This window comes from Oratosquilla oratoria, chromosome 30, assembly GCF_046742065.1.
Source record: "Oratosquilla oratoria isolate Oo_2021 chromosome 30, ASM4674206v1, whole genome shotgun sequence".
NCBI classification, from domain to species: Eukaryota; Metazoa; Arthropoda; class Malacostraca; order Stomatopoda; family Squillidae; genus Oratosquilla; species Oratosquilla oratoria.
In genome coordinates this window covers 872,501-882,500 of record NC_134806.1, presented here as the reverse complement: position 1 = coordinate 882,500, position 10,000 = coordinate 872,501, and the positions used below count along the sequence as shown (strand labels likewise).

Sequence of the window (10,000 nt, the reverse complement as noted above, 5' to 3'; positions counted from 1 at the left end):
AGGACAAACGAACAGCAAGAGACCTATTGGTCCTTGCATGGCTGTTTGGTACCTAACCTAATTTAATATATATATATACATTTTACTAGGAGGAGGAGGAAGAGGAAGAGAAAGAGGAGGAGGAGGAGGAGGAGAGGGTGAATAAGGAAGAGGAGGAGGTGTAGGAGGAGGGGAAATAGTAGTAGGAGGAGGAGGAGGAGGAGGAGGAGGAATAGGGAGGAAGGGAAAGATTAGGAGTAGGAAGAAAGGAGAGAGTTGGAGGAGGAGGAGGAGGAGGAGGAGGAGGAGGAGGAGGAGGAGGAGGAGGAGGAGGAGGAGGAGGAGAAGCTAGAGTTGTAGGAGTAGAGGAAGAAATAGGAAGAGAAGGAGGAAGCCAAGTTTTGTTGAACGCGCGTGCACACACACAAACACACGCGCGCGCGCAACTCGATGGCGCGGTGGTAGCGTTCGCGGCCGCCACTACGGCGGTCCGGGTTTGACTCCCGCTCAGGGCTGAAATAATTTCAGTATCGCTGCTCTGCGAGTCGTTACTTCAACTCTCATGGGCGGGGAGTAGGGTGTGTGTGTGTGTGAGGTCATAGCATTATCCATAGATCGGTCATATATGAGCTCTGAGCTCTTTTCTGGGAGGGAAATAGCTGTCGATCACGAGTCAAACACGTGGCCCAAGACCATGGTGACCATGGTGAATCACACACACATACACACATACACATACACACACACACACACACAAACACACACACACACATACATACACACACACACATACACACACACACACACACACACACACACACACACACACACACACACACACACACACACACACACACACACACACACACACACACACGATCTTGCCTCAAGTCCTCACACGAACTGAATGAAATCGTTTGGCATGAGACAATTTAAAAGGAAATCCACAAATTAAGTCTTGGTGTTAAAGAGGTTAATTAACGATTTGTTCATTGAGTTCCCCGTCTTGCGCTTCACGCTCTACAATCGCACGTCATACTTGGCTCTCCTTAACGAGCCAATTGGCCTCTTCATCTTGGCGCCGACAAACACGACGGGTACACACGAGAGAGAGAGAGAGAGAGGAGAAAGAGAGAAAGAGAGAAAGAGAAGGAGAGAGAGAGATAGAGAGAGGGTGCGGGGAGAAAGACACAGCGAGAGAAAGAGAGAGAGAGAAAGAGAGAGTGAAAGAGAGAGAGATAGATAGAGAGAGAGAGAGGGAGAGAGACAGAGAGAGAGAGTGAAAGAGAGAGAGATAGATAGAGAGAGAGAGAGGGAGAGAGACAGAGAGAGAGAGGGAAGGAGAGAGAAAGAGAGAGGAGAGAAAGAAAGAGAAAGAGATTGCTAAATTATCTTCTAGGAATTGATTAATAAAAATTAGAAACTCCAATTCCGAACCAAAGGAGGAATAAAAACGTTGTTTAGGAATCTGTAGGGAGCCCGAGTTCAATCCCCAGTGAGAGCATAACACATTTGTGTCTTCCTGACCCTTCTTAGCAATGGCGGACATCAGAGGTTTTGTTTGACCAGTAACGCAAATTGATTCTAGCACTGGTCAGTATGATGGAAGTTATAATTACTGGATTCGAACTTCAATCACAAGCATGTCCAACCCACATTCACTTCTCATCCAATCCACATCCAATCCACATCCACATCTCATCCAATCCACATCCACTTCTCATCCAATCCACATTCAATCCACATCCAACTTCTCATCCTGCAAACAACCTTACCAAGCCGGATGAAGCCATTATGGTGAAGTACTAACCGCTCCTGTAGGGGATAGTCCGGTCCTGTAGTGGGCCATTAAGGTTGAACAGTGTGTAGGTAATTCTTAATTCATCCGAGACATAAGTACCAACAGGCATTGTGTAAAACAAAAATAGATAAATAAATAAATAAATGAATGAATGAATGAATAAGTAAATCGTAAATCAGATTTAGGGAGTGACAAGTGGGTACCAAGATCTCCATCATATAAAACTATCTTTTGTGCTCCAGTAGAGATGTTATTTATTGGACTAAATCCAGAACAATTGAAAATAAATTGGACCTGACTCGTGTTAATTCAAGCAAACGAAATAAATCAAATACATTTGATCATCTTAAATCAAGAACAATTTACTATCATTATTATTATTATTATTATTATTATTATTATTATCATTATTATTATTATTATTATTATCATCATCATCATCATCATCATCATCATCATCATCATCATCATCATCATCATCATCATCATCATCATCATCATCATCATCATCATCATCATCATCATCATCACCATCATCATCATTATTCATTATTATTATCATTATCTATATATTATTTTTACTTTTATCATTTTATTATTATTATTATTATTATCATTATTATTATTATTATTATTATTATTATTATTATTATTATTATTATTATTATTATTATTATTATTATTATTATTATTATTATCATTATTATTATTATTATCATTACTACTATTATTATCATTATTATTATTTGTATTTTATGAATAGCGTTAAATGAAATTCGCGTAAAACAAAATCGTGTAAATTAGGAACTACCAGTACAGCGTTGCTGCCCCCCCCCCCCACCTTGGAAGGACCACAAATTGGTACTGAGCCAAAGATTTTCTGGAAATCCGCCCGTGGCGCCATCTTGTTTGGTTTCTACGTCATGTCGACGATTTACTTGCGACCCGCGAAAAAGTGGGTCTTTGTGGGATTTTTTTTTTTTTTTTTATGAGTCTATTTTTTTGTGTCCTGTTTGTTATAGAATGCTTTTTGGGTGTGTATGTGTTTGCATATGTGTGTGTGTGTGTGTGTGTGTGTGTGTGTGTGTGTGTGTGTGTGTGTGTGTGTGTGTGTGTGTGTGTGTGTGTATGTTTGTGTTTGAGTGTGTGTATGTATGTATATCATTATACCTTTATCATCTGCATCTTTTGTTCTTGTGATTTACTAGAGATTTATTTGTTCCATGGCTTCTTATATCGCATTGACAACATCACCTATCACACAGGAATAATTCTTGAGATAATAAAAAATAACACGAGAAAAATCGAGGAAACAATTAGAGACAGCACCTCATAAAATGCGTTCATAAAATCGCACTAACAGTAGAGAAGGATTTGTCTAATGTGATGATACAACAGCAAATGCGGCCGGCGGTTACTCAAGCCCCGATCGACCTCACCACGTGAACGTGGGAAGAGAGGCATTAGAGGTCAACAATGATAACGGGTTATCACATTGGGCTAATTTTCCTCCCACATCCTACCTTCAACTTCCATTTGAATAACTAGATTATGACTTCACTTACAGAATCTAGACTTCTCTAAGAACACTTCAACAAAATGTCTAACGTTCGTATCTAGGTTTACGATCTCATAGTTCACCTTTCAGCTTTGCTATAGATGACGGAAAGATAATTTTAGATTCGGAAATTTGAAAGAAGAAAATAAATATTATAACCGAAGTCATTTTTACTCGAACGAACTTTCAGCGGTCGGCGTTGGTGAAGCACAATGTGATTACGCCTTTACGAAACCGCTCGGAACGTCTTGACCATCGTCAGGCCCCAACGACCCTGTGTAGAGGCGGGACATCGTCCTGATTGGCTTCAGGAACGAGTCTCCTGACATATTTCTTTTTTGTGCATTTATTGATTGATAAATTTATTCATTCGTGTATTCAGTTTCTTATTTGTTTTGTTTATTTGAATATCTATTTGTTTATTTTTAATATATTTATTCATTTATCTGTTTTTATTTATTTGTTTATATATCTATCCATTTACCTATTTATCTGTTTATTAATTTTTATGTCTACTTTTTTTTCTTTGGTCTTCTGACAAAACCTTAGAGAGACTTCTTTTGCATTAGCAATTGTTTTTAGCTTTGATGTTTGTGTTATCATTAAGACTAATATCTAATGTCTTTACGTGTGTGTGTGTGTGTGTGTGTGTGTGTGTGTGTGTGTGTGTGTGTGTGTGTTTGTGTGTGTGAGTTAATTATATATGTACGTGCCCGTGCATGCGCATGTACATGCTCGCCATCGTATATGTACTAAGCTAAACTACCCTACGCTACCCTAACCTCCCCTAACCCAACCAAACCTCATCTAACCTAACCTAATCTAACCTCACCTAACCTAACCTAACATAAGCTACGCTAACCTCACCTAAACCTACCAAACCTCACTTAACCTAACCTAATCTAACCTCACCTAACCTAACCAAACCTAACCTAAGTTAATCTCTCCTAGCCCAACCAAACCTCACCTAACCTAACCTAATCTAACTTCACCAATCCTAACCTAAGCTAACCTGACCCCACCTAACCTTGCCAAACCTAACCTAACTTCACCTAACCCAACCAAACACCTCACCTACCCAACCTTATTCTACACCCACGACCATGGCCTCTTGGCAACTCCCCCACCCACCCCCGGGGTTGGGGGTTGATTGCTCTCTACCGCCAGAGAGGAAACGGGGGTCCCTCGCGGCCACGAGCTCATAGTGGTCGCTCCACTTTACATTACAAACCCGCTTATGGTCCAACGCGACTGGCAGAACGGAACATGGCTTCGGGCCCGGGGGAGAGGGGGAGGAGGGAGGATGGAAGTAGGAAGAGAGAGGGGGAAGGGGCTGGAGAGGGGAGCGAAGAGGGAGGTGGGAAGGGGGAGGGGGAAGGGGAAAGGGGAGGGGAGCGAAGAGGGAGCTGGGAAGGGAGATGTGGGAAGAGTACGGGGGAGGTGGGAAGAAAGGGGGGAAGGGGCTGGGAAGCGGAGCGAAGAGGGAGGTGGGAAGAGAGAGGGGGAGTAGTATGGGGGAGGTGGGAAGTGGGAGGGGAGTAGGAGGAGGAGGAGGAGAAGGAGGTGGTAGGGGAGGGGGAGGGGAAAATAGGACTAGGGGAAGCTAACCTAACCTAACCTAACCTAACCTAACCTAACCTAACCTAACCTAACCTAATCTAACCTAACCTAACGTCACCAAACCTAAGCTAAGGCTAACGGGGCTAGAAGGGGGGAAGGGGGGAAGACGGGTTTCAACTCTGTACCCCATCACACCCTAAATGTAATGTGGCTTATCTACCCCCCTCACCCACCACCTCCTTCCCACGTCACAACTATGACGTCACAGGACCTGTTTTTAAGAGGTAGTAACTCTATATCTTCCTCCATATTCCCATCCATATTCTCCTCCAGATCCCCCTCCATAGCTTCCTCCACGTCCCCTCCACATCTTCCTCCATACCTTCCTCCACATTTTCCTCCACATCCACATCCACATCTTCCTCCACATCCCCCTCCATATCTTCCTCCGCAGCTTCCTCCACATTTTCTTCCATATCTTCCTCCACACCCCCTTCACAGCTTCCTCCACATTTCCCTCCACATCCCCCTCTACAGTTTTCTCCACATCCTCCTCCACATCTTCCTCCACATCCTCCTCCACATCTTCCTCCACACACCCTCCACATCCCCTCCAAATCTTCCATCACACCCCTCCACATCCCCTCCACATCTTCCTCCACATCTTCCTCCACGAACACAACTGTTCTGGTTCTCATGGGTTCTCCCGTCTGATGCGCCCCCTGCGAACAACCCCATGAGGATTTCCCGTCTGCCTCGGGCGTGAGATGGGGCCGTGAGGAGGAGGGTGTGACGTGTTTCTCGTGAGACGCGGGAGTGGTGGGAGGTCAACCAAGCTGGAGAAGAAAACGTGAGAAGAAAACGTGAAATGAAAGCGATACCTTAAATGGGACAAAAGTTATACTGATGGACAAAATTAAACAGATAAATAAATTAGCATAAAAATAAATAGGTAAATAGATGAACGTTTTATCTAAACAGATAAATAGGCAAAACACAAAAACCTGGCTTGACGTAATGACACTTGTCAGGGCTATATCTTGGCGGTTGGCAAGCCTAAGTCCAGCCCCGGTCACGCTGTCACGACTCAAGTGTGTTCGTTTGAGCAGAAACGGCTTCGGTCACAATTTTTTCATTTTTCGAATCTCCAAGTATCAAATTATCTTTGTCTCATATTTTGAGAAACTAAATGACGAACTAAGAAATTGTAAATCTAGACAAATATTAGACACGTTGTTGACTTGTCCTTAATGAATTCTAGGTTTTCTAGAATAATGTAAACGAAGTCGTCCTGCAGATTTTCAAATTCAAAAACATTTTAGGAGATTCGTGATAGTGTGACTGGGGCTTAAGGCTCCTTTCACGCGTATCGATTTTTCGCCGTGCGCCGTCCACGACCCGACGTCGTGCTTTCAAATAACAATGGGTATCTGTGAACGCTCTCACACATCACAACTACGACCACGTGTGAAAGCGGGGGCATCCATATCTGATAAACGGTGCAAAATTATACATTATTATTATTTTGTCATCAAAACTATTTTATCTACAAATATATATAACAAGAGACCTAATATACAGACAAACATAAAATGCCCGCCATCAGAAAATGGATCTGCATATTGAATTTATCATCCCCATTCCCACGCAGTGGGAAGTGAAAAACCCCTTAGTAGGACAAAGCTCTCTCAGTTGCAGCAAACTTTTTATTTTTATTTCTATTTTTATTTATTTATTTATTTATTTATTTATTTATTTATTTTTGCCCGACGTATGGTCGCCTCCCCGCTTATTCAGAACTGTTGGGTAGGCGACAATCTCATGGTTCAGGTTCAATTGTCATCAGGGAATACATTCCCGAAACAATTCTCGAACTCCCGAAACAATTCTCGAACTCACGCATCTCGTTCTTCCTTTGCAGTCCTCAACGTAGCCGCCGGGAAAGCTCCCATGCAGTCCTCAGTCGCCGAGGGCGGGATTCCCCAGAAGGCGGTGGACGGGAGCACCTCGACAGCCTTCAGCCTGGAGACGTGCACCTTGACCAACGTCGAGAGGCAGCCCTGGTGGTATGTCAACCTTCTGGAACCCTACATGGTCCAGCTCGTCAGACTCGACTTCGGACAGTCCTGCTGCAGTAAGTTCTTCCTCCCTTCTCCTTCCCCTTTCCCTCCACCTTCCCTTCCCCTTCCCCTCCCCCTTCCCCTTTCCCTTCCCTTCCCTCCCCTTCCCTCCACTCTCCTTCCCCCTTCCCGGTCCTCTCTTATTTTTATGCAAGAAAGACAAAGAATAAAAATAAAATCGATAATTGAATATTCCCTCCACCTTCCCTACCCTCTCCTTCCCCCTTCCCTCCCCCTTCAGTCCTCTCTTATTTTTATGTAAGAAAGACAAAGAATATAAATAAAATCGATAATTGAATAAGTAATATGGCAAGGAGCCCATTTTAAGAAATCTTTAAGAGTCTAATTGTCCTCAGATTCTTATTTCACCTCCAGTAAACTGAATAAGATTAATTTTACTTGATAAATTATAATTTAGAATTGCAGCCAACTGTACCCTATATCTTCAAGCCAATCATGAAGGACGAAGACACTAACGGTGGCATTCTTAAAAAAAAAGCCCTTCCAAGGATTTATATAAGATTTAAACGAGGAAAGATTTCTATAAAGAAAGAATTTTTTTAAGAATACCACCGTAAGATTCTTAAGGTGGTATTCTTAAAAAAAATCTTTCCCTTCCAAGGATTTATATAAGATTTGAACGAGGAAAGATTTATAAAAGGAAATAATTTTTTTTAAGAATACCACCGAAAGCACCTCTCCTTTCTTTCCCTCCTTCAGCCAACTCCCAAGCAACCATCGTCGTCCGCGTGGGGAACAACCGTCCGGACCTCGGCGTCAACCCGATCTGCAACAGATTCGTGGGGAATCTGGAGGAGGGTCGGCCACTCTTCCTGCCCTGCAACCCGCCCATGCCGGGCGCCTTCGTCAGCGTCCATTTCGAAGGGCCTCCCGGGTCTCAGCTCTCCATCTGCGAGGCATTTGTCTACACTGACCAGGTACGTCTGCGCTCCTGAAGAAGGGGGATGAGGGATGAGATAGAAATAAGCGCTCCTGAAGAAGGGAGATAAGAGATAAGATAGAGATAAGCACTCCTGAAGAGGGGAGATGGGAGATACTGATAACACAAACCGTCGTCGAACTTTAGAATCTGTCTGTACAGTTGCCTCCACTTGTAAGTAATACAGTGGCTGCTAGAGGTGGCTCACATCTCCGGGTCGTAGATTTAAGACATGGACGAGTCCATTACGACCTCGTAAAGTCACGACTTCGCAAATGTTCGAAGACACAGGACACTGTAGTACTTATGAGTGAAGCCAACCAAGCTATTGGGAACCAATCAACTCTGCTCCCTTCTCCCCCAACCCCCCATCAACCACCACCTCTCCCTCCTCCTACTCCTCCTCCTGGTGACACCCCCTATGTACCAGAGTAACGCAGTATTCCTTTATGACTGGATACACATCTCCAATAATAATAAAAACAATAATAATAATATTGATAATAATAATGATAATGATAATAATAATAATAATAATAATAATGATAATGATAATGATAATAATAATAATAATAATAATAATAATAATAATAATAATAATAATAATAATAATAATAATAATAATAATAATAATAATAGTAATAATGAAAATTAAAACAATAATAATAAAAACGATAACAATAATGCTAATATTAAAAAAATTAAATAATAACAACAAAAACAACAATGCCGATTACTTACTACCTCTAGTATCCCTCCGTTCGGCTACTATCCTTTTTTAAACCTCTCCTTTACCAATCTCCATAACTATTCACCACTTCGGGCGCGACATCATCCCCAAAGGATAGAAACGCTGGCGAAACCCTAACGCCACCAATCCTCTCCCGACAGGCACTACCTATTGAGCGATGCCCAACGTTCCGGGACCAGCCGCTGGGAAGCACAGCTACCTACAACGGCAAGTGTTACATCTTCTACAACCAGCAGCCCCTGGGCTTCGACCAGGCCCTCGAGCTGTGCAGGAACCGCGGGGGCTCCCTCGTGGACGAAACCAACCCGGCACTCCAAGGGTTCCTCTCCTGGGAGCTCTGGCGAAGGCATAGGTGAGTCAGTTTAGGTTAGTATGTCGCAGTGGGGGGACAACTCTTTATCTCAATGAGGAACCTTAGGTGAGTCATGTTAGGTTAGTATGTTGTACTGGGAGAGCTCTAGTAAGAACATAGAGTATTGGTAACTCTCTACCTCAATGAGGAACCTTAGGTGAGTCATGTTAGGTTAGTATGTCGCAGTGGGGGTAGCTTAGATAAGAGTATAGGGTACTGACAACCCTTTACCTCAATGAGGAACCTTAGGTGAGTCAGGTTAGGTTAGTATGTTGTACTGGGAGAGCTCTAGTAAGAACATAGAGTATTGGCAACTCTACCTCAATGAGGAACCTTAGGTGAGTCATGTTAGGTTAGTATGTCGCAGTGGGGGTAGCTTAGATAAGAGCACAGGGTACTGACAACCCTTTACCTCAATGAGGAACCTTAGGTGAGTCAGGTTAGGTTAGTATGTTGTACTGGGAGAGCTCTAGTAAGAACATAGAGTATTGGCAACTCTACCTCAATGAGGAACCTTAGGTGAGTCATGTTAGGTTAGTATGTTGCAGTGGGGATAAACTGAGGAAGACCAAATGATATTGACAGCTCTCTAACTCGTTGAGGAACCTTAGGTGAATCAGAATAGGTTAGCATGTTACAGAAGGGGTGAATTGAGGAAAACCATAAGGTACTCCTTAGTTCCTGTCCCACCTTAGATGAGACAGGTTAAGTTAGTATGTCGCAGTGGGAGACCAGAGGGCCTTGGCAGCTGTCCATGTGATTGAGTAACCATAGCTGATTCAGGTTAGATAAGTATGAGAGAAATTCGCTAGTGACAGCGACATCAATCTGATAATTTTTATGACAGTTGCATGTAGGATTCGAACCCACTGCTTTCGACCACCCATGCAGTGGGTTAAGGTTCTGTGAAGGTACGAGTAATCTTATGGGTGGCCGAAG

The 10,000-nt window shown here is 43.0% G+C and overlaps 1 protein-coding gene across 1 annotated transcript in view; it reads left to right on the top strand.

The window, feature by feature from the left end:
• LOC143040967 (CUB and sushi domain-containing protein 3) overlaps nucleotides 1-10,000 on the top strand; it is a 141,761-nt gene that overhangs the window by 86,138 nt on the left and 45,623 nt on the right. The window contains exons 3-5 of the mRNA XM_076212406.1: nucleotides 6,820-7,032; nucleotides 7,739-7,956; nucleotides 8,850-9,061. Coding sequence (XP_076068521.1) covers nucleotides 6,820-7,032; nucleotides 7,739-7,956; nucleotides 8,850-9,061 — 643 coding nt within the window. The remainder of the gene's footprint in view (nucleotides 1-6,819; nucleotides 7,033-7,738; nucleotides 7,957-8,849; nucleotides 9,062-10,000) is intronic.